An 18793-nucleotide genomic window follows, 5' to 3' on the forward strand; every position below is an offset into this window, starting at 1 on the left:
CTTCATACAGAAATTTCTCACTTTATGGGCAGATTTTGAGCAGAGTAAAACCTCTCACTTCCCCTCTTCCTCTCTGAGATGAAAATTCACAGTTTGTTTTGGTCGGACCACACATACATTTAACTGTGTGATATCGTAAGAATAGGACATCTGGCAAAGACTACTAAACCATGACAATGACAGGGTGTAGTCAAAGTCTGTTACAACATTAAATAACATCTCTGGGTGGCCTACAGTGACAGTTGTGAACTAGTTTTTAGTTTCCAATACCAGTGTGAGACGAGAGCGTTACGGTGAGACGAGAGCGTTACGGTGAGACGAGGCATTACGGGAGGCGAGGCATTACGGGAGACGAGAGCATTACGGGAGACGAGAGCATTACGGGGAGACGAGAGCATTACGGGGAGACGAGAGCATTACGGGGAGCATTACGGGGGCATTACGGGAGGCGAGAGCATTACGGTGAGACGAGAGAGCATTACGGGGAGCATTACGGGAGATGAGAGCATTACGGGGAGCATTACGGGGAGACGAGAGAGCATTACGGGGAGCATTACGGGAGACGAGAGCATTACGGGAGACGAGAGCATTACGGGAGACGAGGCATTACGGGAGACGCGAGCATTATGGGGAGCATTACGGGGAGCCGAGAGCATTACGGGGAGCATTACGGGGAGACGAGAGCATTACGGGGAGATGAGAGCATTACAGGGAGCATTACGGGGAGCATTACGGGGGCATTACGGGAGACGCAGAGCATTACGGTGAGCATTACGGGAGACGAGAGCATTACGGGAGGCGAGAGCATTACGGGAGACGAGAGCATTACTGGGAGGCGAGAGCATTACGGGAGACGAGGCATTACGGGAGACGAGAGCATTATGGGGAGCATTATGGGGAGCCGAGAGCATTACGGGGGCATTACGGGAGCCGAGAGCATTACGGGGGCATTACGGGGAGACGAGAGCATTACGGGGAGCATTACGGGGGACGAGAGCATTACGGGGGGCAGCATTACGGGAGACGAGAGCATTACGGGGAGACGAGAGCATTACGGGAGACGAGGCATTACGGGAGACGAGAGCATTACGGGGAGCATTACGGGGAGACGAGAGCATTACGGGGAGCATTACGGGGAGCCGAGAGCATTACGGGGAGCATTACGGGGAGACGAGAGCATTACGGGGAGCATTACAGGGAGACGAGGCATTACGGGGAGCATTACGGGAGACGAGAGCATTACTGGGAGACGAGAGCATTACGGGAGACGAGAGCATTACAGTGGGTTGAGTAAAGGGAGGGGGTGGTTATCATACTAATGTTTAACAACTCTGTTAGATTGTGGTTATCAGATCGGGTCGTTTTCTCCCCACAACATACAACATGTAGTAGTTGTGAGGCTCCTGGGACAGTGTCGTTTGACATTGATATTTAAGGACACATTGGAGAAATCTTTAGTTCTTACAGCCACTGCTGAGCGGAAGTGGTAGGAGCTCCTGTAGAATCGAGACACTGGCAGAGGCCATTCATGGACGTAGCCCTGGAGAGAACAAGAGAAACACTTTCAACCTTGATACTCTCTTTCTTTCTTATGTTCTTTGTTCACTTTTTATCATACAAAGAGCAGAGAGTTTACAATGATCAAACAGAGAGCAACCCCAGTATAGTGTTGCCTGTGGATGCCATACCTGTGTATTCATGAAATTGTATTCTTCATTCGTTTGATCGTGGTCCATCAAGGCAGAGCATTTAAACGTCTCTTCATTATGACACAGGTGGACAACCAGCAGCTCTGTAGTACTGCGTCAGAGGAGAGGAGACACCTAGTGGTCATTTACGGTACTTACAACAAACCCACGGTGCAAGTACCAAGTGCTCTGTGACCATTTGTAATTAGTGTGAACAACAATGAGAGAATGTGCCTTGTGCAGCTCTGTCTTAGAGGCCTTCATCTCCTCATACAGAACAGGGACTCCTGCCAGACTGGGGTCCAGTGTCTGATTCAGACAAAGCTTCAACTCTCGATTCAATCCGTAGCGCTGAAGGTCTGCGGTATAGTGTGATTGATATTTAAAGGTAATTTCCATACGCAGCGACTACGGGACTGCAGTCTCCGCAAATGGCCGGAAACATTGCCTTTAAATTCCAAATCGCATCCTACTGCTACTAAGGATTAAATAGAGCTCCCGCCAGTTCCCCCGTGCATGGACTCTGAATGTCTGGGAGGATTCTGACCATCATCAGCCCCGTAGGTTAAACAACCTCTTAGAAACTATCCCCAGCTCCTTCCAGAGTCCACAGTCAATGCCAACCTGTCACCACCGCAGTGGGAAGACAAGACCTATTGAATTATTCAAGTGGAAAACAAAGTGGAGACAAGAGGAAGCACGTCCTGGTCACTCACTTCATCTGGACAGTGACACGCATGTTGGTGGGGACGAACTTGCTGATCGGGATCCGGAAGGAGTAGTTTCCTGACCTGAATGGAAACAGATCAACGTAGAGATGAAGTATTACCATCAGTTTGGCAGTCTGAATCTACATCTATTAAATGAGTTCAAACTGACTGATTGACGTACCCACAGCTTCCCCTCTCGCAGTACCGAGAGTCAATGATCTGTTCGTTTTCTTTGATGAAAAAAGACTTTATTGTTGTGTTTGTCCCTGAAAATAGAACAACAATCCGATGTCATACTCTGATAAATTCAGAAAATAACACATTTGGATTAGCATTAAAACGTGTCTTCAAACGTATGTGATAGAATTTGACTTACAATCTCCGGCACCTTTGATTTCTTCATTGAATTTGTCTTTCCCTTTATCTGAGAAGGCAGAATTGGAACCAAAAAAAAAAAGTGGGATTACTGCCTGTCACAAGCAGCACAATGCCAACACTTTATAGAGCATCAGAATTACGTCTCATTCAAGGTCAGCAACATGTAGGTTTTACATCAAGATAAGCTAGCTAGGGAGTAGCCAGCTCACCTGCTGGAGAGGGCCCGGTAGTGGGAGATACAGTGGAGAATGATGTTGGTAAATGAAGACAGGGAGTAGCCAGCTCACCTGCTAGAGAGGGCCGGGTAGTGGGAGATACAGTGGAGAACGATGTTGGTAAATGAAGACAGGGAGTAGCCAGCTCACCTGCTAGAGAGGGCCGGGTAGTGGGAGATACAGTGGAGAACGATGTTGGTAAATGAAGACAGGGAGTAGCCAGCTCACCTGCTAGAGAGGGCCGGGTAGTGGGAGATACAGTGGAGAACGATGTTGGTAAATGAAGACAGGGAGTAGCCAGCTCACCTGCTAGAGAGGGCCGGGTAGTGGGAGATACAGTGGAGAACGATGTTGGTAAATGAAGACAGGGAGTAGCCAGCTCACCTGCTAGAGAGGGCCGGGTAGTGGGAGATACAGTGGAGAACGATGTTGGTAAATGAAGACAGGGAGTAGCCAGCTCACCTGCTAGAGAGGGCCGGGTAGTGGGAGATACAGTGGAGAACGATGTTGGTAAATGAAGACAGGGAGTAGCCAGCTCACCTGCTAGAGAGGGCCGGGTAGTGGGAGATACAGTGGAGAACGATGTTGGTAAATGAAGACAGGGAGTAGCCAGCTCACCTGCTAGAGAGGGCCGGGTAGTGGGAGATACAGTGGAGAACGATGTTGGTAAATGAAGACAGGGAGTAGCCAGCTCACCTGCTAGAGAGGGCCGGGTAGTGGGAGATACAGTGGAGAATGCTGTTGGTAAATGTAGACAGGGAGTAGCCAGCTCACCTGCTAGAGAGGGCCCGGTAGTGGGAGATACAGTGGAGAACGATGTTGGTAAATGAAGACAGGGAGTAGCCAGCTCACCTGCTAGAGAGGGCCGGGTAGTGGGAGATACAGTGGAGAATGCTGTTGGTAAATGTAGACAGGGAGTAGCCAGCTCACCTGCTAGAGAGGGCCCGGTAGTGGGAGATACAGTGGAGAACGATGTTGGTAAATGAAGACAGGGAGTAGCCAGCTCACCTGCTAGAGAGGGCCCGGTAGTGGGAGATACAGTGGAGAATGATGTTGGTAAATGTAGACAGGGAGTAGCCAGCTCACCTGCTGGAGAGGGCCCGGTAGTGGGAGATACAGTGGAGAATGATGTTGGTAAATGTAGACAGGGAGTAGCCAGCTCACCTGCTAGAGAGGGCCCGGTAGTGGGAGATACAGTGGAGAATGATGTTGGTAAATGTAGACAGGGAGTAGCCAGCTCACCTGCTAGAGAGGGCCCGGTAGTGGGAGATACAGTGGAGAATGATGTTGGTAAATGTAGACAGGGAGTAGCCAGCTCACCTGCTAGAGAGGGCCCGGTAGTGGGAGATACAGTGGAGAATGATGTTGGTAAATGTAGACAGGGAGTAGCCAGCTCACCTGCTAGAGAGGGCCCGGTAGTGGGAGATACAGTGGAGAATGATGTTGGTAAATGTAGACAGGGAGTAGCCAGCTCACCTGCTAGAGAGGGCCCGGTAGTGGGAGATACAGTGGAGAATGATGTTGGTAAATGTAGACAGGGAGTAGCCAGCTCACCTGCTAGAGAGGGCCCGGTAGTGGGAGATACAGTGGAGAATGATGTTGGTAAATGTAGACAGGGAGTAGCCAGCTCACCTGCTAGAGAGGGCCCGGTAGTGGGAGATACAGTGGAGAATGATGTTGGTAAATGAAGACAGGGAGTAGCCAGCTCACCTGCTAGAGAGGGCCCGGTAGTGGGAGATACAGTGGAGAATGATGTTGGTAAATGAAGACAGGGAGTAGCCAGCTCACCTGCTAGAGAGGGCCCGGTAGTGGGAGATACAGTGGAGAATGCTGTTAGTAAATGAAGACAGGGAGTAGCCAGCTCACCTGCTAGAGAGGGCCTGGTAGTGGGAGATACAGTGGAGAATGCTGTTGGTAAATGAAGACAGGGAGTAGCCAGCTCACCTGCTAGAGAGGGCCCGGTAGTGGGAGATACAGTGGAGAATGATGTTGGTAAATGTAGACAGGGAGTAGCCAGCTCACCTGCTAGAGAGGGCCCGGTAGTGGGAGATACAGTGGAGAATGATGTTAGTAAATGAAGACAGGGAGTAGCCAGCTCACCTGCTAGAGAGGGCCCGGTAGTGGGAGATACAGTGGAGAATGCTGTTGGTAAATGAAGACAGGGAGTAGCCAGCTCACCTGCTAGAGAGGGCCCGGTAGTGGGAGATACAGTGGAGAATGATGTTGGTAAATGAAGACAGGGAGGAGCCAGCTCACCTGCTAGAGAGGGCCCGGTAGTGGGAGATACAGTGGAGAATGATGTTGGTAAATGAAGACAGGGAGGAGCCAGCTCACCTGCTAGAGAGGGCCCGGTAGTGGGAGATCGATGTTGGTAAATGAAGACAGGGAGGAGCCAGCTCACCTGCTAGAGAGGGCCCGGTAGTGGGAGATACAGTGGAGAATGCTGTTGGTAAATGAAGACAGGGAGTAGCCAGCTCACCTGCTAGAGAGGGCCCGGTAGTGGGAGATATAGTGGAGAATGCTGTTGGTAAATGAAGACAGGGAGTAGCCAGCTCACCTGCTAGAGAGGGCCCGGTAGTGGGAGATACAGTGGTGATTGGTGTTGGTAAATGAAGACAGGGAGTAGCCAGCTCACCTGCTAGAGAGGGCCCGGTAGTGGGAGATACAGTGGAGAATGCTGTTGGTAAATGAAGACAGGGAGTAGCCAGCTCACCTGCTAGAGAGGGCCCGGTAGTGGGAGATACAGTGGAGAATGATGTTGGTAAATGAAGACAGGGAGTAGCCAGCTCACCTGCTAGAGAGGGCCCGGTAGTGGGAGATACAGTGGAGGAGAGGAGGGCAGGAGAGATGGTGCTGGTATTATCCATAGAGGCTGTAGTGGGACAGCAGAACACTTCTTCACAGTAGATCAGGCTACAGAAGTCCACATCAGGGGTCCACGGGACAGGGGTTGTTGTTGGGTTTACTAATAAACAAACAAACAAACAAACAAACAAACAAACAAACAAACAAACGTCAATTTCCACATAGAGGACTACTGATAACAGACAGCAACACTTTTACCACCTCTTTGTACAATAGAATTGAATGAGACACCACAGCGTTACCACGACGAGACACCACGACGTTACTACGATGAGACACCACAACGTTACTACGATGAGACACCACAACGTTACCACGACGAGACACCACAACGTTACCACGACGAGACACCACGACGTTACCACGACGAGACACCACGACGTTACCACGACGTTACCGCGATGAGACATCACGACGTTACCGCGATGAGACATCACAACGTTACCGCGATGAGACATCACAACGTTACCGCGATGAGACATCACAACGTTACCGCGATGAGACATCACAACGTTACCGCGATGAGACATCACAACGTTACCGCGATGAGGCACCACAACGTTACCGCGATGAGGCACCACAACGTTACCACGATGAGACATCACAACGTTAGTACGATGAGCACAATGTTACTATGATGCGATATCACAACGTTACTGCGATGAAAGTAGAACTATATAAAGAGCATTTATGGGTTGTTTACCTAAGGTAGTACTGAATGTGGTGGTGTAGAGAGAAGGTTTACCTAAGGTAGTACTGACTGTTGTGGTGTAGAGAGGTTGTTTACCTAAGGTAGTACTGACTGTTGTGGTGTAGAGAGGTTGTTTACCTAAGGTAGTACTGACTGTTGTGGTGTAGAGAGGTTGTTTACCTAAGGTAGTCCTGACTGTTGTGGTGTAGAGAGGTTGTTTACCTAAGGTAGTCCTGACTGTTGTGGTGTAGAGAGGTTGTTTACCTAAGGTAGTCCTGACTGTTGTGGTGTAGAGAGGTTGTTTACCTAAGGTAGTCCTGACTGTTGTGGTGTAGAGAGGTTATTTACCTAAGGTAGTCCTGACTGTTGTGGTGTAGAGAGGTTGTTTACCTAAGGTAGTCCTGACTGTTGTGGTGTAGAGAGGTTGTTTACCTAAGGTAGTACTGACTGTTGTGGTGTAGAGAGGTTGTTTACCTAAGGCAGTCCTGACTGTTGTGGTGTAGAGAGGTTGTTTACCTGACTGTTGTGGTATAGAGAGGTTGTTTACCTAAGGTAGTCCTGACTGTTGTGGTGTAGAGGTTGTTTACCTAAGGTAGTACTGACTGTTGTGGTGTAGAGAGGTTGTTTACCTAAGGTAGTCCTAACTGTTGTGGTGTAGAGAGGTTGTTTACCTAAGGTAGTCCTGACTGTTGTGGTGTAGAGGTTGTTTACCTAAGGTAGTACTGACTGTTGTGGTGTAGAGAGGTTGTTTACCTAAGGTAGTACTGACTGTTGTGGTGTAGAGAGGTTGTTTACCTAAGGTAGTCCTGACTGTTGTGGTGTAGAGAGGTTGTTTACCTAAGGTAGTACTGACTGTTGTGGTGTAGAGGTTGTTTACCTAAGGTAGTCCTGACTGTTGTGGTATAGAGAGGTTGTTTACCTAAGGTAGTCCTGACTGTTGTGGTGTAGAGAGGTTGTTTACCTAAGGTAGTCCTGACTGTTGTGGTGTAGAGAGGATGTTTACCTAAGGTAGTCCTGACTGTTGTGGTGTAGAGAGGTTGTTTACCTAAGGTAGTACTGACTGTTGTAGTGTAGAGAGTTTGTTTACCTAAGGTAGTCCTGACTGTTGTGGTGTAGAGAGGTTGTTTACCTAAGGTAGTACTGACTGTTGTGGTGTAGAGAGGTTGTTTACCTAAGGTAGTCCTGACTGTTGTGGTGTAGAGAGGTTGTTTACCTAAGGTAGTCCTGACTGTTGTGGTGTAGAGAGGTTGTTTACCTAAGGTAGTCCTGACTGTTGTGATGTAGAGAGGTTATTTACCTAAGGTAGTCCTGACTGTTGTGGTGTAGAGAGGATGCACAGTAGTCTCGTTGCTGCAAATAAAATAAATAAATAAAAACATGATATGACCTTTGAAATGAATTTCACATTCCATTCTGAATAGCATTTGGCACAGATGATCAAGTTTGAGTCTTAGTAGTATTCTTGGCACCGTATTCTTGGCAAATGAAGGCTGGCGGCAACGGTAGTTTGTGAAGCCAGTTCAGTGGTGTAATCTTACTTGTTTCCAGGAAGCAGCATGCCGGCGTCGTCTCTCAGAGTCAGCATGTAGAGAGCTGTGATGGCAATAGAACTGTGGAAGAGACATAGGGATGTCATAACACTTCATAACACATTACATAAGAAGAAAACAAAACATTGTCAGGCCCAGACCAGGGGACTTACAATGCAGGTACATCAACAACAAAAAACTTCAAGTGTCGATTTATGAAAAGGAATAGTAAACTTCTATATTCTAAACTCTCCAATGCTTTTATACAGTCAAGTCCCACCCCATCTGATAGTCTAACTTTTCTCACATTTTCATTTCTCTGATACAGTTATCAGAATAGACAAAGCTTTATGCATTCAATATTGTATTATATTCAGGCAGAGGTAACTGCCAAAATAAAGGAAACACTTCAGTAAATGAGGGATACAAAGTATATTGAAAGCAGTCGCTTCCACACAGGTGTGGTTCCTGAGTTAATTAAGCAATTAACATCCTGGACTGCTTAAGGGTTATTATTTATACTATATTATCATGCTTAAGGGTTATTATTTATATTATCATGCTTAAGGGTTATTATTTATATTATTGCGCTTAAGGGTTATTATTTATATTATATTACCACGCTTAAGGGTTATTATTTATATTACATTATCATGCTTAAGGGTTATTATTTATATTATATTATCACGCTTAAGGGTTATTATTTATAGTATCACGCTTAAGGGTTATTATTTATATTATATTATCACGCTTAAGGGTTATTATTTATATTATATTATCACGCTTAAGGGTTATTATTTATATTATCACGCTTAAGGGTTATTATTTATATTATCACGCTTAAGGGTTATTATTTATATTATCACGCTTAAGGGTTATTATTTATATTATCACGCGTAAGGGTTATTATTTATATTATATTATCATGCTTAAGGGTTATTATTTATATTATATTATCATGCTTAAGGGTTATTATTTATATTATATTATATTATCATGCTTAAGGGTTATTATTTATATTATCATGCTTAAGGGTTATTATTTATATTATATTATCACGCTTAAGGGTTATTATTTATATTATCACGCTTAAGGGTTATTATTTATATTATCACGCTTAAGGGTTATTATTTATATTATCACGCTTAAGGGTTATTATTTATATTATCACGCGTAAGGGTTATTATTTATATTATATTATCATGCTTAAGGGTTATTATTTATATTATATTATCATGCTTAAGGGTTATTATTTATATTATATTATATTATCATGCTTAAGGGTTATTATTTATATTATCATGCTTAAGGGTTATTATTTATATTATATTATCACACTTAATGGTTATTATTTATATTATATTATCACGCTTAAAGGTTATTATTTGTATTATATTATCATGCTTAAGGGTTATTATTTATATTATATTATCACACTTAATGGTTATTATTTATATTATATTATCACGCTTAAGGGTTATTATATTATATTATCATGCTTAAGGGTTATTATTTATAGTATATTATCATGATTAAGGGTTATTATTTATATTATATTATCACGCTTAAGGGTTATTATTTATATTATCATGCTTAAAGGTTATTATTTATATTACCACGCTTAAAGGTTATTATTTATATTACCACACTTAAGGGTTATTATTTATATTATCATGCTTAAGGGTTATTATTTATATGTTATTACCACGCTTAAGGGTTATTATTTATATTATATTATCATGCTTAAGGGTTATTATTTATATTATCATGCTTACGGTTATTATTTATATTATATTATCACGCTGATGGGTTATTATTTATATTATCATGCTTAAGGGTTATTATTTATATTATATTATCACACTTAATGGTTATTATTTATATTATCACGCTTAATGGTTATTATTTATATTATCACGCTTAATGGTTATTATTTATATTATCAAGCTTAAGGGTTATTATTTATATTATATTATCATGCTTAAGGGTTATTATTTATATTATATTATCACGCTTAATGGTTATTATTTATATTATCAAGCTTAATGGTTATTATTTATATTATCACGCTTAATGGTTATTATTTATATTATCAAGCTTAAGGGTTATTATTTATATTATCACGCTTAAGGGTTATTATTTATATTATATTATCACGCTTAAGGGTTATTATTTATATTATATTATCACGCTTAAGGGTTATTATTTATATTATCACGCTTAAGGGTTATTATTTATATTATATTACCATTCTTAAGGGCTATTATTTATATTATATTATCACGCTTAATGGCTATTATTTTATAATGCTTAAGGGTGATTATTTATTTTATAACGCTTGCGGGCCGTCTCTGTCACCAGATCTCAACCCAATTGAACATTTATAGATTCTGAAGCGGTGCCTGAAACCACCGTCAACAAAACACCAAATGATGAATTGTCTGGTGGAATAATGGTGTCACATCCCTCCAATAGGGTTCCAGACACGTGTAGAATCTATGTCAAGGTGCATTGATGCTGTTCTGGCTGGTGGAGACCCAACGCCCCGAGTAAGACACTTCATGTTTCCTTTACTTTGGCAGTTACCTGTATATTGCAGTGCTTCAATATCCAGAGGTATTTTCTAACAAAGCAGTCATGCTTTTTGTTTCAATATGAAAGTAACATGAACATCTGCCCCTCAGTTGTGACAGGAAGTCTTACCAGAAAGCCATTGTTGCTACCAGAATGATCATGCTGACTTGGACAAACTTGTGTTTTAAGCAGCGGTGGAACTTTGCCTACAAGAGAATAAATATGAATATTAATGGTTTTAGTTTAGTTTGATTCAGACTTGCTGTACACCTGTTCTTATACAAGTATACAGTCTTTCTGCAGTTCTACCTCACCTTGACAGATTTGAGAGGTGTTGGCTTCTGTGGTGGTGGAACACTGTTGTGTCTGTTTATTTTTCTGTGTGAGACAACACATATTATCAACACAACACGTTAAATAATGACAGCTGAAACACGTTAAATAATGACAGTTGAAACACAGCAAGTTAAATAATGACAGTTGAAACACAACACGTTAAATACTGACAGTTGAAACACAACACGTTAAATACTGACAGTTGAAACACGTTAAATAATGACAGTTGAAACACGTTAAATAATGACAGTTGAAACACAGCAAGTTAAATAATGACAGTTGAAACACAACACGTTAAATACTGACAGTTGAAACACAACACGTTAAATACTGACAGTTGAAACACAACACGTTAAATACTGACAGTTGAAACACAACACGTTAAATACTGACAGTTGAAACACGTTAAATAATGACAGTTGAAACACTTTAAATAATGACAGTTGAAACACAGCAAGTTAAATAATGACAGTTGAAACACAACACGTTAAATACTGACAGTTGAAACACAACACGTTAAATACTGACAGTTGAAACACGTTAAATAATGACAGTTGAAACACGTTAAATAATGACAGTTGAAACACAGCAAGTTAAATAATGACAGTTGAAACACAACACGTTAAATACTGACAGTTGAAACACAACACGTTAAATACTGACAGTTGAAACACGTTAAATAATGACAGTTGAAACACGTTAAATAATGACAGTTGAAACACAGCAAGTTAAATACTGACAGTTGAAACACGTTAAATAATGACAGTTGAAACACAACACGTTAAATACTGACAGTTGAAACACAACACGTTAAATACTGACAGTTGAAACACGTTAAATAATGACAGTTGAAACACGTTAAATAATGACAGTTGAAACACAGCAAGTTAAATAATGACAGTTGAAACACAACACGTTAAATACTGACAGTTGAAACACAACACGTTAAATACTGACAGTTGAAACACGTTAAATAATGACAGTTGAAACACAGCAAGTTAAATACTGACAGTTGAAACACAGCAAGTTAAATACTGACAGTTGAAACACAGCAAGTTAAATACTGACAGTTGAAACACGTTAAATACTGACAGGTGAAACACAACACGTTAAATACTGACAGTTGAAACACGTTAAATACTGACAGTTGAAACACAGCAAGTTAAATACTGACAGTTGAAACACAACACGTTAAATACTGACAGGTGAAACACAACACGTTAAATACTGACAGTTGAAACACGTTAAATACTGACAGTTGAAACACAACACGTTAAATACTGACAGTTGAGGTTCCTAAACTACAATAAAGTGGAGATATTTGACAGTACAGGAGGCATAAAGCAGAAGCCGTAGGGCTGTTATGGTTGAGCTGAGAGCTGCACCGCAGTACCTCCAGGCTCTGATCAGGCCCTACACCCAAGCAAGGGCACTGCGTTCATCCACCTCTGGCCTGCTCGCCTCCCTACCACTGAGGAAGTACAGTTCCCGCTCAGCCCAGTCAAAACTGTTCGCTGCTCTGGCCCCCCAATGGTGGAACAAACTCCCTCACGACGCCAGGACAGCGGAGTCAATCACCACCTTCCGGAGACACCTGAAACCCCAACTCTTCAAGGAATACCTAGGATAGGATAAGTAATCCTTCTCACCCCCCTTAATGATTTAGATGCACTATTGTAAAGTGGCTGTTCCACTGGATGTCAGAAGGTGAATTCACCAATTTGTAAGTCTCTCTGGATAAGAGCGTCTGCTAAATGACTTATGATGGTCCCCATGAGAGTGACCCTGGTCATAAAGACAGACACACAACGCATCCAGAACTCAACCATCCTCAGTACAGCCCCACCGTCTCATACACACCAGGCTGTATCACAACTGGCCGTAATTGGGAGTCCCATAGGGCGGCGCACAATTGGCCCAGCGTCGTACGGGTTTGGCCGGTGTTGGCTGTCATTGTAAATAAGAATTTGTTCTTAACTGACTTGCCTAGTTATATAAAGGTTAAATAAAATGTGAAAATGGTTGAAACACAGCAGGGATCTGAAAAGAGTCCCTGAGTACCTGACTAAACCGACTGACTGAATGTACTAAAACAAATGTTTTTATGTTGGGTGAAAATCTCTCAGTGTCTCCAAATTATTTTGAAAACTGAAAGAGAACTTGTAGGCAATAGGCCATAGAGAATAGCACCCCCTGGTGGCACTGTGACATTACCCTTTAGTGCTGCTGTTGGCAGGGCTGCTGCTGTTAGCAGGGCTGCCCATGTCCTTTAGCTTGGCTGACCGTGTGTTCCACACCTCCAGCTCCTGAATCCTGTTCTCCAGGTTGTCAGTCACCTTACACAGTTGCTTCACAGCCCCTACATTCTCCATGAAGATCTGCTCCTATGGGGGACAAATAGCATAGTATTTTCTTCTTCAAACTAAAACTTTATCTTATTTTTTATTATTTAACTTGGCAAGTCAGTTAAGAACACATTCTTATTTACAATGACAGCCTACCCGGGAACAGTGGGTTAACTGCCTTGTTCAGTGGCACAAAGACAGATTTTTTCCTTGTCATCTCGGGGATTCGATCCAGCAACCTTTCGGTTACTGGCCCACCGCTCTGACCACTAGGCTACCCTGCCTCTAACCACTAGGCCACCCTGCCTCTAACCACTAGGCTCCCCTGCCTCTAACCACGAGGCTACCCTGCCTCTAACCACGAGGCTACCCTGCCTCTAACCACGAGGCTACCCTGCCTCTAACCACTAGGCTACCCTGCCTCTAACCACTAGGCTACCCTGCCTCTAACCACGAGGCTACCCTGCCTCTAACCACTAGGCTACCCTGCCTCTAACCACTAGGCTAACCTGCCTCTAACCACTAGGCTACCCTGCCTCTAACCACTAGGCCACCCTGCCTCTAACCACTAGGCCACCCTGCCTCTAACCACTAGGCCACCCTGCCTCTAACCACTAGGCCACCCTGCCTCTAACCACTAGGCCACCCTGCCTCTAACCACTAGGCCACCCTGCCTCTAACCACTAGGCTACCCTGCCTCTAACCACTAGGCCACCCTGCCTCTAACCACTAGGCCACCCTGCCTCTAACCACTAGGCTACCCTGCCTCTAACCACTAGGCTACCCTGCCTCTAACCACTAGGCTACCCTGCCTCTAACCACTAGGCTACGCTGCCTCTAACCACTAGGCTACCCTGCCTCTAACCACTAGGCTACCCTGCCTCTAACCACTAGGCTACCCTGCCTCTAACCACTAGGCTACCCTGCCTCTAACCACTAGGCTACCCTGCCTCTAACCACTAGGCCACCCTGCCTCTAACCACTAGGGCTACCCTGCCTCTAACCACTAGGCTACCCTGCCTCTAACCACTAGGCCACCCTGCCTCTAACCACTAGGCCACCCTGCCTCTAACCACTAGGCCACCCTGCCTCTAACCACTAGGCCACCCTGCCTCTAACCACTAGGGCTACCCTGCCTCTAACCACTAGGCTACCCTGCCTCTAACCACTAGGCTTCCTGCCGCCCCAAAGTGGGACCATAACTCAGATCTCTTGACAATCCTCACACTGATTATCACACTGATCATATGTTATCAGGCCTTAAATCTCATGCGGACGGACACGTACTTTGTCCACCATGAGGAAGTTGTGGATCTTCTCTCCGTCGCTACAGGTGATGTCCCCCACCACTTTGACAGCAGTGGGCAGCAGCTCCTTCACCTCCTGGGCGAGGATGCCCGTTTCATGTATGTGATCGATCCCCATCTCTGAGGCGAACTCAGGCTTGTAGTCATACTCCACAATCCTCATCTGAGATATTCTCTTCAACTGCTCTGTTGAATCCACCTACACAGTTGAAATATTGTCCCGTCAGGTACGATATCATTCCCTGGGCCACTGTGAAGGCATTTCTATGTTCCTTCCTGTTATTTCACACCAAAACCATTAATTTGATAGCTATTATATAAGAGCATGTGCTGCTTCCTACCTCTTGTATGTTGTGTTTTGCGCGGCGGTCGGAGGGATGCATAACCTGCCCCATGATCTTAGCGTTGCCACAGACCACCAGGGCTTCATCGGGGGTGTCTGTGTTGATGCCCACCCTCCCCTGGCACACCACCGCGTCCGGAGCCTGTCCTCGTTGCCACAACACCTCACTGTCGTTCTCAAACTGGCCCGGGTTCGACGCCTGTAGTGGAGGAACACGGAAGAGTTTAGAGTTCTGGTAACGGTTGGTTCCATTCAGATCACGGTGCATTCTAGAACTAATTGTCCAATGGAATCATGGTAGGAACTACATTTGATTTAATTTTTATATATTCTTTATTTAATCTTAATTTTAGCAAGGAGTCCCATGCTTTATTATGCTTTAGTACTTAGTGCTTGAGTCTCATGCTTTTAAATACTCCGTGCCAAATTTGGCCCCCGGGGTGGTCTCATTTGGCCCCCCAAGTTTTCAGAGAGAAAAAAAAGAATACATCTGCTTAACAGTTGATGATCCCTGCTTTGGTACTTCTGGTTCAGTACTGACCCTGACTACGATCCTCTCTGACATGAACGCTATCAGCAGGTAACTCTCTTCCCTCACTGTGGCGTACAGACCCACCACCATCAGGAAGTACCTGGTCATAACACAAGGACACATGGAACGACATGTTGAAACTGCTTTCAATGCCGATATTAGTATCAGGGCAGTAGCACGGCAGTAACACGGCAGCAACACGGCAGCAACACGGCAGCAACACGGCAGCAACACGGCAGCAACACGGCAGCAACACGGCAGCAACACGGCAGCAACACGGCTGCAACACGGCTGCAACACGGCAGTAACACGGCAGTAACACGGCAGTAACACGGCAGTAACACGGCAGTAACACGGCAGTAACACGGCTGTAACACGGCAGTAACACGGCAATAACACGGCAATAACACGGCAATAACACGGCAATAACACGGCAATAACACGGCAATAACACGGCAATAACAAACCTCTGGTCAGGGTTGGGTTTCCCCTTCTTCCTCATGTTGTTGGCAGTGGTCTCACTGAAGTGCAGTCTTCCCAGAGTAACTCTCGTGATCTTGTCCCCTGGTAGACTCACTCTGATGGACGAGATGTTATTCAGATATTTAGGCCCGAGATTCAACACAAATCGCCCCTTTTTTGGCTACGCAACCGTATACCTTTTAAATCACAGTTGTGTCATTGTTCAGAATTGAATGACAGATTACACTCCCAACGTTGAACACGGCAGTCCACAGTACAGAGTATAGTGACATGGAGGACGGGACACTCACTTGACTGGCAGGAATGGCTTCTTGCTGCGATCCGGCTGGGACTGCTCTATGGTGACTTGGTGAGTCTGTGCCTCAAGCTGCAGAGAACAAACGGTCAAAGTATAGATAACTAGCAGGGTTGGGGAGAACAAACGGTCAACGTATAGATAACTAGCAGGGTTGGGGAGAACAAACAGTCAAAGTATAGATAACTAGCAGGGTTGGGGAGAACAAACGGTCAAGTATAGATAACTAGCAGGGTTGGGGAGAATAAATGGTCAAGTATAGATAACTAGCAGGGTTGGGGAGAACAAACAGTCAAAGTATAGATAACTAGCAGGGTTGGGGAGAACAAACGGTCAAAGTATAGATAACTAGCAGGGTTGGGGAGAACAAACAGTCAAAGTATAGATAACTAGCAGGGTTGATGAGAACAAACGGTCAAAGTATAGATAACTAGCAGGGTTGGGGAGAACAAACGGTCAAAGTATAGATAACTAGCAGGGTTGATGAGAACAAACGGTCAAAGTATAGATAACTAGCAGGGTTGGGGAGAACAAACGGTCAAAGTATAGATAACTAGCAGGGTTGGGGAGAACAAACGGTCAAAGTATAGATAACTAGCAGGGTTGATGAGAACAAACAGTCAAAGTATAGATAACTAGCAGGGTTGGGGAGAACAAACAGTCAAAGTATAGATAACTAGCAGGGTTGTGGAGTAACGGGGGCATTTAGAAAGTCATCTACCCAATTCTGCTAACTTACATACTGACATCATCTGAAGTAGTCTGCCGAGGTCAAACGCTGATGTTCCAGGGAAGTTTGTGTTGCATATTTGGACGGCGTTAAACTAACCTTCACGCCAAACACCTTGACGTGGAAGCTCTCTATCGGCGCAGGGCCGTTGGGTGTTTTGACGTACAGGGGGTCTCCGGCCATCCCTACATGAACTGTGACCTGAAAATGGTTCTTTTTCTGACACACAAAGGACTCGTCAGCTGTGGAGTAGTTGAAACCTTTATCGGTGTCCACATGGTAAGCGGGGGAAGGGCTGTGGAGAGACGATAGAGGGAGCTACACTGAGTGACAAAACATTAAGAACACCTGCTCTTTCCATGACAGACTGACCAGGTGAATCCAGGTGAAAGATATGATCCCTTATTGATGTCACCTGTTAAATCCACTTCAATCAGTGTAGATGAAGGTGGAGGAGACAGGTTAAAGAAGGAGTTTAAAGCCTTGAGACAATTGAGACATGGACTGTGTTTGTTTCAGAGGGTGAATGGGCAAGACAACATATTTAAGAGCCTTTGAACAGGGTAGCCCTTAACTGTGGTATATTGGCAATGTACCACAAACCTATGAGGTGCCTTTTTGCTATTTTAAACTGGTTACCAACGTAATTAGAACAGTAAAAATACATGTTGTGTCATACTCGTGGTATACGGTCTGATATACCACAGCTTTCAGCCAATCAGCATTCAGGGCTCAAACCACCCAATTTATAATTATGAATGACCAAGTGCGATAAGAATAACATACAGTAGGAGTCAATTGTGTTCATTTAAGTCTATAATTTAACCAAATGGGGTTTGTTTACAACGACTCGTGACTAAAACCATTTTACTGCTGGCTAAGAAATGACTAAGATACTACTGATGAGTTATGACATTGTCAGACATGGAAAGTGAAAAATATTTGCTCCCCCTGCGCTTAACTTGAACAAAAACCAGTCCCTTAAAAGAATGCAGCGTTAGTTGAATAGCCTTTGAGTTTAGAGACGAAGACAGGCAGTTTAGAAGGCATGAGCCTTGGTGAAGAGTGAGGAACGTCAAGGCAGAAGGACACTCACAGGATGTCATAGTTACTGTTGTAGAGCGGTGTCCACAGGCCAGGCTGGTAGCGATCCCAGGTGAGGAGCTGATAGGACCCCATCCCAGAGCTGCTCTCTGTGGCCCCGTCACTGTCATAGGACGGGACGTCACCGCCTCCCCTCTCAGAGCCCCCTGCTATAGGAACAGCTGCTAAATGGTTCTGTACCTCAAGGGGTTCTGTTCGTCTTCTCTTCCTACAGTCAGGTAATATAAGAATGTGGAGGAAGAGGATGAGGAAGAGGAGAGGATAAGAGGGAACTGTTAAAACATTCATATCCCGTTGAAGTAAAATATATTTTGATTGTCATTCTCAAACTGATACAGTGGGGCAACAAAGTATTTAGTCAGCCACCAATTGTGCAAGTTCTCTCACTTAAAAAGATGAGGGAGGCCTGTAATTTTCATCATAGGTACACTTCAACTATGACAGACAAAATGAGAAAGAGTTTGGAGTGTGACTGTTTGAGGTTGTGGACAGGTGTCTTTTATACTGATAACAAGTTCAAACAGGTGCCATTAATACAGGTAACGAGTGGAGGACAGAGAAGCCTCTTAAAGAAGAAGTTACAGGTCTGTGAGAGTCAGAAATCTTGCTTGTTTGTAGGTGACCAAATACTTATTTTCCACCATTATTTGCAAATAAATTCATTAAAA

General features: G+C 44.2%; 1 protein-coding gene across 1 annotated transcript in view; it reads right to left on the reverse strand.

Moving 5' to 3' along the window:
• The window catches only part of LOC135530084 (myelin regulatory factor-like protein), a 40619-nt gene that overhangs the window by 1259 nt on the left and 20567 nt on the right, over positions 1-18793 (reverse strand). Inside the window, exons 6-23 of the mRNA XM_064958471.1 lie at positions 18118-18333; positions 17121-17316; positions 16287-16363; positions 15981-16091; positions 15523-15613; positions 14980-15180; positions 14619-14837; positions 13201-13370; positions 10965-11028; positions 10780-10856; positions 8086-8157; positions 7845-7897; positions 5783-5956; positions 2775-2822; positions 2580-2664; positions 2405-2479; positions 1689-1800; positions 1466-1540 (exon numbers count right to left, since the gene is read on the reverse strand). Coding sequence (XP_064814543.1) covers positions 1466-1540; positions 1689-1800; positions 2405-2479; positions 2580-2664; positions 2775-2822; positions 5783-5956; positions 7845-7897; positions 8086-8157; positions 10780-10856; positions 10965-11028; positions 13201-13370; positions 14619-14837; positions 14980-15180; positions 15523-15613; positions 15981-16091; positions 16287-16363; positions 17121-17316; positions 18118-18333 — 2116 coding nt within the window. The remainder of the gene's footprint in view (positions 1-1465; positions 1541-1688; positions 1801-2404; positions 2480-2579; positions 2665-2774; positions 2823-5782; positions 5957-7844; positions 7898-8085; positions 8158-10779; positions 10857-10964; positions 11029-13200; positions 13371-14618; positions 14838-14979; positions 15181-15522; positions 15614-15980; positions 16092-16286; positions 16364-17120; positions 17317-18117; positions 18334-18793) is intronic.

Source organism: Oncorhynchus masou, unplaced genomic scaffold, assembly GCF_036934945.1.
Source record: "Oncorhynchus masou masou isolate Uvic2021 unplaced genomic scaffold, UVic_Omas_1.1 unplaced_scaffold_1251, whole genome shotgun sequence".
NCBI lineage: Eukaryota > Metazoa > Chordata > Actinopteri > Salmoniformes > Salmonidae > Oncorhynchus > Oncorhynchus masou.